At 46.1% G+C, this 15,039-nt stretch overlaps 1 protein-coding gene across 1 annotated transcript in view; it reads left to right on the top strand.

Moving 5' to 3' along the window:
• Nucleotides 1-813: 813 nt before the first annotated feature.
• The window catches only part of LOC147032565 (uncharacterized), a 62,673-nt gene continuing 48,447 nt past the window's right edge, over nucleotides 814-15,039 (top strand). Inside the window, exons 1-2 of the mRNA XM_085870307.1 lie at nucleotides 814-928; nucleotides 1,277-1,384. Coding sequence (XP_085726433.1) covers nucleotides 829-928; nucleotides 1,277-1,384 — 208 coding nt within the window. The 5' untranslated portion in view covers nucleotides 814-828. The remainder of the gene's footprint in view (nucleotides 929-1,276; nucleotides 1,385-15,039) is intronic.

Raw genomic sequence — 15,039 nt, 5'->3', positions numbered from 1 at the left:
CCATGGGTGAATATTCACACGTGAGGACGAATGATCGACATGAAACCGATTTCGTTCGATGACAAAACTTCATGAACACTTAAGTTCTGATAAAACAGCGATTAGCAATGATAACAGCGAACGAACTCGTTACCATTTACCACATTCCCTCGATGTCGACGTCCGCCCAACAATGAATACAGTGACATTAATGTCCGTTCACATTTGTAACAAAAATGAAGACCAAGCGGCCATTTTTATTCGGTCCCGCAATCCCCCCGCCTCAGGCGTCTGAGGTAATTAGGTGTATTAAAAAACATCCGACTTAATGGATTATTTATATTGCGCATTTTTTTGCGATAACAATGTTACAAATTGCTTCGCACTGAAGTGGAAAAAGAGAAGTCCGCAGAGACGTAGTTCGAACTCTCGAATCCTCTGGTACGTTCGACATATACATTTTCCTTCCAACGACGGGCTCGCTCTTGCGCACGCTGAGGAATTTTTGGCGCGAAAACATTGGTCCTCTCGTTGCTTTCCTTCGTCGAGCGTTTGGTGGATCGGCGATGTCCGACGGATAGCGCACTTTACCGGCAAGCCGTCCAGTCTGGGTTCGATTCCCAACACGAGTACAAGCGCGGTTCCATTGGTGTTTCGCAGTTGGGGCACTGCGTCACTAAGTAGACGTTAAGCCGGGTGTCCGGTCTGCCAGCAATATCCGCTGGACGTTTAATAAGATCCCACGATCACGTGTATACGGAGGAGGAGGAGGAGGGGTAGGAGGAGGAGGGGTAGGAGGAGGAGGAGTAGTTGAAAAAGAAGGCAAGTTATCGCCCGCATCAAGAAGTAATGAGAAATTTCTGCTCAAATAACTTCGAGTCGAACGGCCTGGCCAACCGGATAGTGAAAGACTTGGGTCAAAAACTTTTACCACCAACCTCACAAGAAGGTGAGAATCATTTGGAGGCGTTAAAGTTGTGGTCGTGGTTGAATAGGTAAACACCTGTTTTTTTGTTTTTAAAATGCTCTCACTAACTCCACCGCCTAGGTTAGAGTACACACCTGACAAAGATAGATATAAACTGAAGGCCAAACATGAGCATCCCCTTCCCCTGTATGACGTCATAATGACACACACACACACACACACACACACATTGTTACACTCCAAGCACGTTCCACAAGACCACTATCGCCATCCCCGCCCCTTGGCTTGAAGAGTCCGACATGCCGGGCCCACTGACCTGCCCCTGCCATCTCCCTACGACTCCTCCCGTGATTCCCTGATCTTGGACAGGCGTGGGGCAGCTCCTTGGTCATTCGATTGGGCGCCGGGACAGAAGACTCATCATGCCGCGGCGGTGCGTCGGTTTGTCGCTGGCTTTCTGCTCTCTCATCCTTAGCGGTGAGTTTAAAGTTCACCAAACGTACTTTCATAACTTCTTATCAAATGAAATACACACTTTTGTAACTTGAATTTTGAATCACGTGGTCTTTCATGTGGGGTCTCGTCCCACGGCCCCACGTGCGTCCTCTGGTCGTCTTTTCCTTTCCTTCATGTTTTTTTGTTTTTTTCAACGCACCCTGGTACAGGTGATAAAGTCCAGTTAAGCTGGACCTACGTCCAGGTGTACCGACAGAGCTGTTGCAGTTTTTCTTTGTGAAATTCCATGTTCCGACAGGCCAGAGGGAGGTTTTGCGCGACAACGTGACTCCTCACATGGCCATTTCGTCCCGTGACCATCGTCAACCACCCTGCGTCACCTCGTGATCATCATCATCATCATGGCATCCGCAAACGGGAAACATGTTTCACGCTCAGAGTGCATGCACGCGACACACATTCGCGCACTACTCGTGACGTCAGCCCTTTGTCATCTTAACAAGAACAACAAACTTTTTCTAACATTGGATTCATAAAGTTGCTTATCCTCATTTTACAGACCACGCAGACCCACTGTGGCCATTAACTTTAAAAGACTTGTTTTCCATTGTGATCTGAGCAAACCATGAAAGTTGCTCCTGATTTCATGTCCTCGCTGGAGTGCGGGAGGGAGAGAAGCAAATTGATAAAATTGGAATCGCGAAATGAGAGGTTAAGGGAGGATGATTGGAGAGACAAATGAGAGAAGGGGAATGTGTGAGGAATGCTGAAAAATGATAAAGGACATCGAGACAAGGTGGGAGGAAAGAGAAGGAAAAACAAAGGAAGGGACATGTCCACAGCATTGGGGGATTGGGTGGGGTAGCAGGAGGGGTCGAAAGTTCCACCCATGTGTTCCATACATACAAAATAGATATCCCCAACAACATAATTTGCTCTCTGCAGATCCTCTTCCTCTTTAACATCCTAATTTTCACCCAAGTTCTTGGGTCGGCCGGGGAAGGTTTCCCACGCCTTGCACAGCTCGGCTGGCCAAGCCTGGCGCTTGGCATTTGCTTTCTGCCGATATGGTTGTGAAAGTCACGTGATTCTGTTTTATTTTAAATCGATTATTTCACATTTAATACCACACTAGCATAACCCGTGCTCTGCGCGACATGTTGGGGTGGGTGTGTTTGAGAAAGGAACTGATGCAGAGTATCAGTAGTAATTTTACTTTAATGCAGTAAGTGGAATACGATTTCACTGTTTCAGAACCATTTTATTTACTTTTTTTTGTACCATGCACCTCATATGGTCTTTGAGATAATGTAAGCCGAATATCACGTTACTCGAGCGCAGAACAAAGTCGAAGATAGCGCGACACGAAACCACAAACTCGGAAATAATATATAAGATTGTTTGGAGACCAACATTGGTGATGTGAATGAGTGATACTTCAAGATCATAAATAATTAGATGTCTGCAATCACCGAGGATAAGCCTCCCCTGGCACCCACTATCCAATGATGGCCATCTTCTTTTCAGTCGGCTATATATATGACCTTGACCTTCAACATTTAGGGATAGAGTGTAAATTAAGAAAATGTGCCCCCATCTCCAATCTATCCATAAAACTCAACATGAAAATTGGAGGAAAATTATTCCAAGTTATGATCAAAAAGGCCTTTTTAGTTAATTAGGTCACAATCCGAAAAAAGTACATCAAGGATAAAAAAACAACAAATATCGGGTGCTCAACTTCAGAGCAGGTCCACTATTACGAGGCAAAACATCTTGGAAGGTCAAGCGGTCGTTGAGATTCTGCATCGGCAAAATTGAGCGTTGGAAAAAAAACAAAAAAGGTGTTTTTTTTTTCAGGCTGCCATTTGACCTTCACCTTTTGACCTTTAACCCAGAGGGGTATGATGTAAATGAAGCGTAAATGCGCATTCCTCGAGGCTATCAAGAGAGGGAAATTTCATTCTGATCGGATAAATCTGAGTCAAGTTATAGGTTTTTGTTTTTACTCCTAAGGGGTCAAAGAAACTCGGGGTTACCATTAAATATTGGGGGCACTAATTGTAGAAACAAACCTTATAACAGGGTTTGTTTCCTACCTATTGTTTAGAGGAATAGCTTAATAATCGATTTTCATCAAAGATTGTGGGGAAAAATACTTTGGGGATCTTAAAACAGCTTATTCCAATCCACTGCTGATGAAGACCTCCTCAACTCATGTCGACAGTTGTTTGGGATACCTGCCAAGTGCAGGTTGGTGATAGTGAGCAGTCATGGGAATCGAAGCCAAATGAGGCAGTGGAGAAAGGAACTAAATATTTAACCAGGCGACCAGCAACCAGCTCTTGTGAAAAATTTATTTTGCATTATTTATGATAAATTGATACATATTCTGATTGACGTTATTAATATATTTTATATTGAGCTCATAACTAAAGATTGAAACATCGACTTAGTAACAGATGTTCAATATACAGAGATAATATCATATTGAACATGCACACGAGTTGTTGATTCCTTCAGTTTTAAATACTGATCTTCCCAATGATAAACCATGTCTTTATATATATATATATATATATATATATATATATATATATATATATATATATATATATATATATATATATATATATATATATATATAATATATTGTTGTGGTTGAGGAAATTCACAAACCACCATTCAGGTCCTGTAGGTGAGATATCTCTGTAAGTACATATGTAGTTAGCCCAAACCCGTTGTTTAGAGGGAATAAATGTGATTCATTCGGGCTGCGACCCTTTAAGATAGCCGTTTTTCTGTTCTATCTTTATTTTGAACCAACCACGTCTCAACCGCCATCACACAACAACCACCAACCGCAACGCCGCTTCACAACAACAACAACAACAACGGCAACAGCCACGACCTTTACCTTCACAGCACACCATCCCGCAACCATCGCATCACCGCCATTCCAAGCATCACCGTGGCCAGGGACCACCACTTTAAACCCTCCACCACCTTCGCCTCTCCTTCTGCGGACATTCCCGCATCACTTGTGAACGCCGAGCATCAGGCTGTCCTGGCCTCGTGCGGGACGCGCGCTGAGCCGCGGGTGCAAAAAGCGGCCTTTCCGAGGAAAAGTCGGATCAGGAATGATACACGCCCACTTCTGATCCGTCCTATCAGCAAGCGCGGGGCGATTTGGCCCCGCCTCTAAGCGCGTCGGAGTAGAACCGATATATGCAAATTCGAGGATCAGGGGAGGTTCACGCCCACTTTTCCTCCGTCCAATGGGCGAGCGTGGCTCCGCCCCCGAGCTCATCCTGATCCGGAAATTTGCATATGGGTTCTCCTGCCGTACTATAAAGCGCTGAGCGCGGGGCGAATTCAGTCAGTTTTTGGGATCGGGCGGGTTGGAGAGGTGTGGCGGCGGCGGAGTGTGGCAGCAGCAGTCAAGACGGGTCTGGAGGAGAGGGAGTCTGTCGGGGAGCTGCAGAGAGGGGAAGCCGGGAGCGCAGTCGAGGTCGCAGTGGAGTCGCTCGTCGCGGGACCCAAGCAAGCCAGCTATCCTCTTTCCCCAGAGCATCAACAATTCCCCCCTTTTTCCCCCCCGCGCTGAGATAGTGCGGAAAGGGGGCCCCGTTCCCACCCCATTCCAAGCAGTGCCAATGAAACCCGCGGAGGAGCGCGGAGTCGGGGCACCGCCACCACATTTGCGGCTCATCACAAGACGGGTAGGCTCCACGCGGTCTCGCGCCCACAGGCCCCGTCTGCCCCCTTGTATTTGAGGGTGGCCCTTTTCTTTTGCTTTTGAGTATATGTGTTGTCGGCGCCGTCTGTAAAGTAAAACTGTGTAAGTGTTGCCGTGTGCTCACGTAGTCGGTAGTAGATCTGTATTGTTGTGTTTCTTTTGCAATTGCTTTTGGTGCATAATTGTTGTAATTGTATATGTGTGCTTTCTGTGTGCCGCGGAATAAATGTGCCTCATGTTGAACTGTTTTTCCCGTTTCGCTTCGTCTTTTCTTTAATTGAATCTCCATCTTACTTCACGTAAAGGGTTGGTAGTGGGCTAAATACGCCCGATAATTAATCGGAACCGTTGAGGTTGACGATAACACCGCTCGGTTATCCCGATAGTACGGAACGGGTCGCTTAAAGTGGCCCGTGTCCGGAGTCGACCTGCGGCGAGGTGCGATCGCCCGGTCTACCCTCCGTGTGGGTACTTAGGTAGGTCGAATTTGGCGAACAACCCTATCCCACGCGGGGGGGGGGGGGCGATTGGCACGATCGTGGTGAGGCCGAAAGGTCCACCCGTGACTAGTTCCCGGCGTTAGTCCGAGAGAGTCACGACAGAATTGTCCGTCCGTTGGGCGACGTGCCGCGATTCGAGTTACGTGGCCGCTCGCACGCCGGCGGGCGCGATTTCGCAACAATATATATATATATATATATATATATATATGTATATATATATATATATATATATATATATATATATATATATATATATATATATATATATATATACATACATATATATATATATATATATATATATATATATATATATATATATATATATATATATATATATATATATATATACACACATATATATATACATATACATACACATATATATATATATATATATATATATATATATATATTGTTGTGGTTGACGAAATTCACAAACCACCATTCAGGTCCCTTAGGTGAGATATCTCTGTAAGTATATGTGTAGTTAGGCCCAAACCCGTTGTTTCGAGGGAATAAATGTCATTCAGTCGGGCTGCGACTCTTCAGGATAGCCGTTTTTCTTTTACTATCTTTATTTTGGACCAGCCGCCATTACTACCACCACCAACCATGTCTCAACAGCCATCACACAACCACCAACCACAACGCCGCTTCACAACAACCACCAACCACAACGCCGCTTCGCAACAACAACCACCAACCACAACGCCGCTTCACAACAACCACCAACCACAACGCCGCTTCACAACAACAACCACCAACCACAACGCCGCTTCACAACAACAGCCACGACCTTTACCGTCACAACTCGCCACCATCGCATCCCCACCATTCTCGCGCCACTTGTGGGCACCGATACTGGACTCGTGTAGGGCGCGCACCGAGCAGCGTGTTCAGAAACATCACAGACTTTCCGAGAAAAACAGATCAAAAACGACTCACGCCCACTTCTGTTCCGTCCTATCGGCGAGCTGGGGCGATTTGGCCCCGCCTCCAGGGCGTTGGAGTGAGGTCGCGATATGCAAATTCATGGATCAAAAAGCATTCAGCCCACTTTTCCTCGGTCCAATGGGGAGCCAGTTAGAGAGGTGAAGGGTCGGAGGCAGAGGGTCAAAGGTGAAGGAGCGAAGCCACGGGGCTTATATAAACGGCTGCGTTCGTCAGTCAAGGCAGTTGAGTTGCAGTTGTGGGTTCGGAGGGGAGAAGTCAAGAGTGAGAGTTGGGACGAGCCAAGAGAGGAGACGGAGAGGGCGATTAGACGGAGCTGTGGAGAGGTGGCGGCGGCGAAGGCGGACGAGGGGGTGCTCGCGTCGGTGCCGGGAGCTGCAGAGGGAGAGGCCAGCAACGCGACCGAGGTCGAGGAGGAGACGCTCGTCGCAGGACCCGAGACAGGGTGATATCCTCCTCCCCCCCGAGCATCAACAACCCCCTCCTGTTTCCCCCCGCGCTGAGATAGTGCGACAAGGGGGCCCCTTTCCCACCCCCTACCAGACACTGTCCGCGAGGCCCACGGAGTTGAGGCGCCACCGCCGCTCTGCGTCTCATCATCAGACGGGTAGGCCCGACACGGTCTCGGCCCCAGGCCCGCCTACCCCCCTCATCCTTGAGGGTGGTTCTTTCCTTTTGCTTTGGGAATATGTGTTGTCGGCGCCGTCTGTGAAGTAAAATTGTATAAGTGTTGCCGTGTGCTCGGTCGTCGGATAGCTCTGCATTGTGTTTCTCTTTTATATTTGCTTTTTGTGTAATATTGTGTTTCTTCTCCTTTTACATGTGCTTTTGGTGTAATTGTATATGTGTGCTTCCCGTGTGCATCGCGAAATAAATGTGAGTTATGTTGAACTGTTTTCCCGCTTCGCTTCGTCTTTTCTTTCATTGAATCTCCATCTTGCTTCACGTAAAGGGTTGGTCGTGGGCTAAAACGCCCGATAATTAATCGAACCGTCGAGGCCGACGAATAACACCGCTCGGTTATCCCGATAGTACGGAACGGGTCGCTTAAAGTGGCCCGTGTCCGAAGTCGACCTGCGGCGAGGTGCGATCGCCCGGTCTACCCTCCGTGTGGGTACTTAGGTAGGTCGAATTTGGCGAGCAACCCTATCCCACGCAGGGGCCGATTGGCACGATCGTGGTGAGACCGAAAGGTCCACCCGTGACTAGTTCCCGGCGTTAGTCCGAGAGGGTCACGACTGGATTGTCCGTCCGGTGGGCGACGTGCCGCGATTCGAGTTACGTGGCCGTCCGCACGCCGGCGGGCGCGAATCCGCAACAATATACACATGTGTATATATATATATATATATATATATATATATATATATATATATATATATATATATATATATATATATATATATATATATATATATATATATATATATATATATATATATATATATATATATATATATATATATATATATATATATCTGCACTAGGTGAATGCACCCGACGTTGCCCGGTTTCTTTTTGAATGAATTTAATCTTCTGTACATCGGTCTGATTCGAGCTCAGGCAGTCATAGCCTAAGGGGGTTGGTGAGGGGGAAACAACCCCCCCTCCCCCCTGCCGGGGGGGCCTTGCCACCAAGCCTGTGACCTTCCCGGGGCCGTCCCAACATTTTTTTGTTTCAGAGGTTTCCTCCTATCTTTCACTGTTCAGATTTGCACATGCAGACAAACAAACAAACAAAAACTTCAAATTATATATTAGATATCTACACATGTATATAATATATAGATAGATCGATATAAATATTTATATATATATATATATATATATATATATATATATATATATATATATATATATATATATATATATATATATATACATACACACACACACTTTTTTTGGTTGAGTGGTTGAAGCCTTGTTTCTTTACTTTGCTGGCTGGTGGGTGTGGGTTTGATTTCCATGGTGATATGGTCTCTGTCTCTCTCTGTCTCTGTCTCTGTCTCTGTCTCTGTCTCTGTCTCTGTCTCTGTCTCTGTCTCTGTCTCTGTCTCTCTCTCTCTCTGTCTCTGTCTCTGTCTCTGTCTCTCTGTCTCTGTCTCTCTGTCTCTCTGTCTCTGTCTCTGTCTCTGTCTGTGTCTCTGTCTCTGTCTCTGTCTCTCTCTGTCTCTGTCTCTGTCTCTGTCTCTGTCTCTGTCTCTGTCTCTGTCTCTGTCTCTGTCTCTGTCTCTCTCTCTGTCTCTCTCTCTCTCTCTCTCTCTCTCTCATGACCTTGACCTTCATCATTTAGAGATAGAGTGTAAATTAAGAAAATGTGCCGCTATCTCCAGTCTCTCCATAAAACTCAACAACATGAAAATTGGAGGAAAATTATTCCAATCTGATTGATGTGAGATATATATATATATATATATATATATATATATATATATATATATATATATATATATATATATATATATATATATATATATATATATATATTGTTGCGGATTTCGCGCCCGCCGGCGTGCGACGGCCACGTCACTCGAATCGCGGCACGTCGCCCACCGGACGGACAATCCAGTCGTGACCCTCTCGGACTAACGCCGGGAACCAGTCACGGGTGGACCTTTCGGTCTCACCGCGATCGAGCCAATCAGCCCCCGCGTGGGATAGGGTTGCTCGCCAAATTCGACCTACCTAAGTACCCACGCGGAGGGTAGACCGGGCGATCGCACCTCGCCGCAGGTCGACTTCGGACACGGGCCACTTAAGCGACCCGTTCCGTACTATCAGAATAACCGAGCGGTGTTATCGTCGACCCCGACGGTTCGATTAATTATCGGGCGTATTCAGCCCACTACCAACCCTTTACGTGAAGCAAGATGAGGATTCAATGGGAGAAAAAGACGAAGCGAAGCGGGAGAACAGTTCAACAATAAAGCACATTTATTCGCGGCACACGGGAAGCACACATTCAATTCCACCAAAAGCACACAGAAAAAACACAATTCCATTTACACAAAAAGCAAATATAAAAGCGAAAACAATGCAGAGCTAATACCGACTACCGAGCACACGGCAACACTTATACAATTCTACCTCACAGACGGCGCCGACAACACATACCCAAAACCAAGGAAAAGAAATACCCTCAAGGATGAGGCGGGCCTGAGGCCGAGACCGGGTCGCGCCTACCCGTCTGGTGATGAGACGCGGAGCGGCGATGGCACCTCACTCCGCGGGCCTCGCGGACAGTATCTGGCAGGGGGTGGGAAAGGGGCCCCCTTGGTCGCACTATCTCAGCGCGGGGGGAAACAGGAGGGGGTTGCTGATGCTCGGGGTATAGAGGATCTTTATTATCCCTGGTGTGCGTCTCCACCTCGGCCAGGTCGCGCTGCCGGCCTTCCTCGGGCGTGCAGCTCCCGGCACCGTCGCGAGCACCCCCTCGTCTGCCTTCGCCGCTGCCGCCTCTCCGCCGCTGCCGCCTCTCCGCCTCTGGACTCTCCACCCTGGACTCTTCTTTGGGCTCTCCTCGTTCGACTCTCTTCAGCTTCTCCAGCTACTGCAGGCTTCGGGCTCCAGACTTCCACACGGCTCTGACTGACGAACACGGTCCTTTTATCCCCCCCGTAGCTTCGCCTTTGACCCCCTCCCTTTGACCTTTCACCTCGCTCCCCATTGGCCCGAGAAAAAGTGGGCGTGAAGGCTTTTTGATCCACAAATTTGCATATATCGATCGTCCTGGAGGCGGGGCCAAATCGCCCCTCGCTCACCGATTGGACGGCAAAAAGTGGGCGTGTGTCGTTTTTGATCCGTTTTTGAAGCACAAAATCCGTGATTTTGTACACGCTGTTCGACGCGCGCTCTGCACGAATCCAACACCGGTACCCACAGCGGGGCAAGAACGGTGGCGATGCTACGGTTGCGAGGTGTGACGGGAAGGTCGTGGCGGTTGTGGTGAAGCGGCGTTGTGGTTGGTGGTTGATGTTGTGGTTGTGGTGGTAATCATGGCGGTTGGTCCAAAATAAAGATAGTAAAAGAAAAACGGCTATCCTGAAGAGTCGCAGCTCGCATAAATGACATGTATTCCCACTAGACAACGGGTTTGGGCCTAACTACACATGCACTTACCGAGATACCTCACCTAAGGGACCTGAATGGTGGTTTGCGAATTTGGTAACCACAACAATATATATCTCTTCCTCGTTTTTTTTTTCTTTGTAGTTTGAGGTAAAGCTGGACGGAGGGTATGTTTTCGCAACTGTTTGGCTGTCTTTCTGTTTGTGAGCAGGATATCTTAAAAGGTTATCAACAGATTCGGACGAAACTTAGGGTTGGACAGGTTTGGGTGTGTGACAAAAATTAAGTGATTTGATTTTCGTGATGATCTGGATTGCGATATTATAATTTTTTAAGTGATTCTTCACAATTTTGAGATAGGGCTAAAAATAATACACAGCATGATATCTCAAAAAGTTATGGACATCTTCAGACGAAACTTGGTGGACAGGTTGGGTATGTGACAAGGGTGAATTGATTCGTTTTTCGTGAAGATCCGGATCCGGAAACAGCACTCGAATTTTTTTTATATGTGAATTGATTCTTCTCCATTGGGGGAAGCCTGGTGTTGGCTTTGCAGTTATGATGGATGGCTTAAGATCTTACGTCTTGCGGTTGAGCCACTGTCATGGCATTAATAACACCAGTTTGGTTGACTCGGCCTGTCATCCTTTTGAAGTCGGCAAAGTGATTACCAGCTTACTGTAAACAAGGGGCACTGCACCAGCGGCACAGCCACACTTCCAGCGATAATCAGCAGCCACAGGCTGCATATTCAATAAAAAATAACATTGCGAGATGTGGCCAAAAAAGGTATACAGCACGATATTTCAAAAAGTTATGGATGGGAATGACAAAACTTCGTGTATGAGTTGGGTCGGTGAGGAGAAACAGGCCAATGACATTTTGGTTCATATCCGGATGCAGATCCGGCCTATCGGTGGGATACCAAATGTAAACTGTTCAGCCTGGCGGAGGTATGTGCTCTACCTAGTGCCGTCATAGTTCGTAAGATGTTACAATGCAAACATTCATATCAACTCATTAATGTCTTGTCCAAATGACTGGCCAAGCAGAAGCAAGCAAAGCAGGGCCATAAAATTTTTGATTTTGACCAGCACTGCCAGGCATTAGATCATAAAAAGTAACTCTTTGTGATTTCTAAATGAAAAGTTTTGTTCAGCAAGAAAAAAAACAGACGAGACTCTGTGATGTAATGGTTGAAACGTCCTTTCACAGTCTGGGGGGACGACAGTTTGGACTCCGGCCAAGTCATACCAGAGACTTTTAAAATGGTACGTGCTGCTTCCTTGCTTGATACTCAGCATTTAAAAATGCTAAATCATGAATAAATCGCCATAGGTTGGCAAGCATTGTGTGGGCCTGATGGGCCTAATGAAATTACCTACTTCCTCCTGCATTGAAATTCCTTGAAAGATAACTCATGTTATCAAAAATCTTCACTTCACACTGACCATTCGAAAGTTAAACAGATAATGTTAGGATGAGATTCCACATTTTTTAGTTATTTTATGATTTATATTTTTTTTTTTTAGCTTATTTGGAATTCGAATTCAAGATAAGGTATTGTCATCATGCACCGTCCCGTCCGTCCATCTGTCCGTCCATCCATCCGTCTCCTATTTCAACTTATTCCAGCCAAACCGTTGGGCCGATCCAGCTGAAATTTGGCAGCAAGGTTCCGCTCCTGACTGGTAACGGGGAGTGCAAAGCTTGTTCCGGTCACTTGACTTTAAGTCGGTCAAAATTGCGGACTTAGTAAATTTCTTCAAAGATCTTCTTCAGACCAACCAGTCAGAATCCCACCAAATTTGGGTTACAACATTAGCACGGGGTCCTGGTGTTAAATTGAGGAGGTCATGCCGATCACTTGACTAGAAGTGTGTCAAAATGCTGACCTTCGTAAATTTTGGGGAAAATTGTGTAAATTCTTTTTAAAAAATCTTCTTCTCCAGACCCACCAGTCAGAATGTTCACAAAATGAGTGACATTAGGCCAAAAAAAAAAAAATGTTGCATTGGCGTAACCCGCCCGACCCTAAAAATTCCGCCGACCCTACGTTTTTTTTTTTGTTTTTTTGCTATCGAAAAATTTTGCCGACCCTATTTTATTGCTATTTTTGTTGTTTTGCTATCGTTTTCAAGTATCTTGTTGATTGCGATCGCGATCGCAAAAACCTGGAAGTGTTTCGGACAGAACCCGCCGACAAAAAGGGTGGTACTCGAGCCGGAGATTTTGGGAGGGATTTATTAGGAAAAAAAAGAAAAAAAAGATCCCGACCGACCTACCCTATTTTTCAGTGACCCGTTACGCCAATGCAACATTTTTTTTTCTGGCCTTAGGCCAGGGCCCAGATAAGCTTCAGGTCCAGTGGTCCTATTTTTGAAAATTGACGTTATTTTAAGGTAATATAATAATAACAATTGATATTACAGCGTGTTCCAAAAACACCTGGACAACTTTAGTTTTTAATATATTTACTACCACAAATGATACAACAATACCCTTTGTTTTATATGATACAGAAACGTATCAAGTTTTCTTTATTTTCAGGTCTGGTGGTTTAGTCTAAAAGAAAATGGCGATTCCACAGGAGAATTCTCAGTCCGCCAAATGGTTCATCGCGACGAGATCCAACACGCAAATTCAACGTAATTTCCCTACAAGGTGTGGAAAGAATCCGCTATCATGGACTAGTATCAGATAGTGGTACAGGAGGTTTAAGGAGACTGGAAGTTGTCAGAAACAGAACAGTTGACCAAGCATAAGTGCAGCAGATGTTGAACGAGTGTGTGAATCATTTCAACAAAGTCCCAGAGAATAAATATGATGCACACCCAGAGAACTGGGACTACCAACCACCACTGCAGACAGGATTTTGCATAAAAGACTGAAGCTTTATGCCTACAAGGTGCAGATTCTGCAGGAACTCAAACCAATGATGGACCCAAACACAAGGTGTTTGCCTTGGAAATGCTCAGTTGCATAGTGGATGACGAATATTGCCTGAAAAAGCTCATGTTCACAGACGAATCTTGCTTTCATGTATCGGGGAAGGTCAACCTGCACAATATGAGGATTTCCAATCCAGTCCATTGGGACCGTACTCTGTACAGAGCGTAGGAGCTACCGAAGCAGTCTCCTGGGCTATTGGGCATAATTCTGGGGGGGGGGGGGGGAGGTCGCCACTCTGACGCAGGATACTTGAATGGCTCAATCATCCCAGCTAGCTGGTACTCATTTTGCCGACCTAGGAAGGATGACAGGCTGAGTTAACCCCACCTGGTGTTAATTCAACGGAAGGGCAGGAATTAAACTCTGCACCATGTGATCGCAAGCCCACAACCCTAACCATTAAGCCAACACCAGGCATAAGTGAGGATCTGGGGCTCTGAAAAGCTCCACATGGTCAATGAACACATACGTGACAGTCCATAGGTCAATGTGTGGTGTGGCCTTCTCCATGACCGCTTGGTGGGTCCGTTTTTCTTTGCAGAGAATAGTGACCTCAACAATTTACATGAACATGGTGGAAGGATTCGCCTTCCCGCAGATTGAAGACCTGTAACCTGATATCATTTTTCAACAGGACGGCGCTCACCCTCATTGGACCTCAGTCATTCGAGCCGCCCTGAATGAAAAAAATTTCAGGTCGCTGGATTAGCCGAGGTGGACCAACTGCCTGGCCCCCATGATCACCAGACATAACCCCCTCCCCCCCTTGATGTTTTTTTTCTGTGGGGGTTTGTCAAAGATGTCGTCGCCAACACCGAGATTGCAAACCTGCAGGATCTTCGTTCTCGGATCACAGCTGCATGCGCACTGGTGGATGCAAACATGCTGAGCCGAACATGGCAAGAACTCTTGTACCACCTTGATGTCCTGCGTGTGACAAATGGAACTCACATTGAAGTGTATTGATGGTGTGCACAAAACTTTATGAGTTTCTGTATCATATAAACTAAAGGGTATCGTTGTATCATTTGTGGTTTGAAATACATTAACAACCAAAGTTGGCCGGTCTGTTTGGAACACCCTGTATTATTATTATTATTATTATTATTATTATTATTATTGAAGGCCCATACTCCTTGGAGCTTCAGCACATATCACAACTATTTGAGAAACGATTCCTGGCCATAATCAATCTTGGACGAGTCACCACTCCCACACAGTATAGTCGACTGAAGGTGGAAGGAATGTGTAATTTGTTTAGGGTTCTGGCAATGATTCGCTTCCTCTTCACAAAAGATACTGTGGGATATTTAACATCCACCAACGACCAGTACTGGCACATTGGTCCTCAGGCTTCATTCTTTCCGATGACTCACCCTGCCTGCGAAACTCCAGGATGACAGTTAACATCTGATGTGAGATTCGAACGCAGGCTCGACAGCCGCAGAGGATAGAGT

This window comes from Eptatretus burgeri, chromosome 2, assembly GCF_056783735.1.
Source record: "Eptatretus burgeri isolate ZD-2024b chromosome 2, Ebu_testis_v1, whole genome shotgun sequence".
NCBI lineage: Eukaryota > Metazoa > Chordata > Myxini > Myxiniformes > Myxinidae > Eptatretus > Eptatretus burgeri.
The sequence above is the reverse complement of the archived record's forward strand: the minus strand, read 5'-3'. Positions and strand labels throughout refer to the sequence as shown.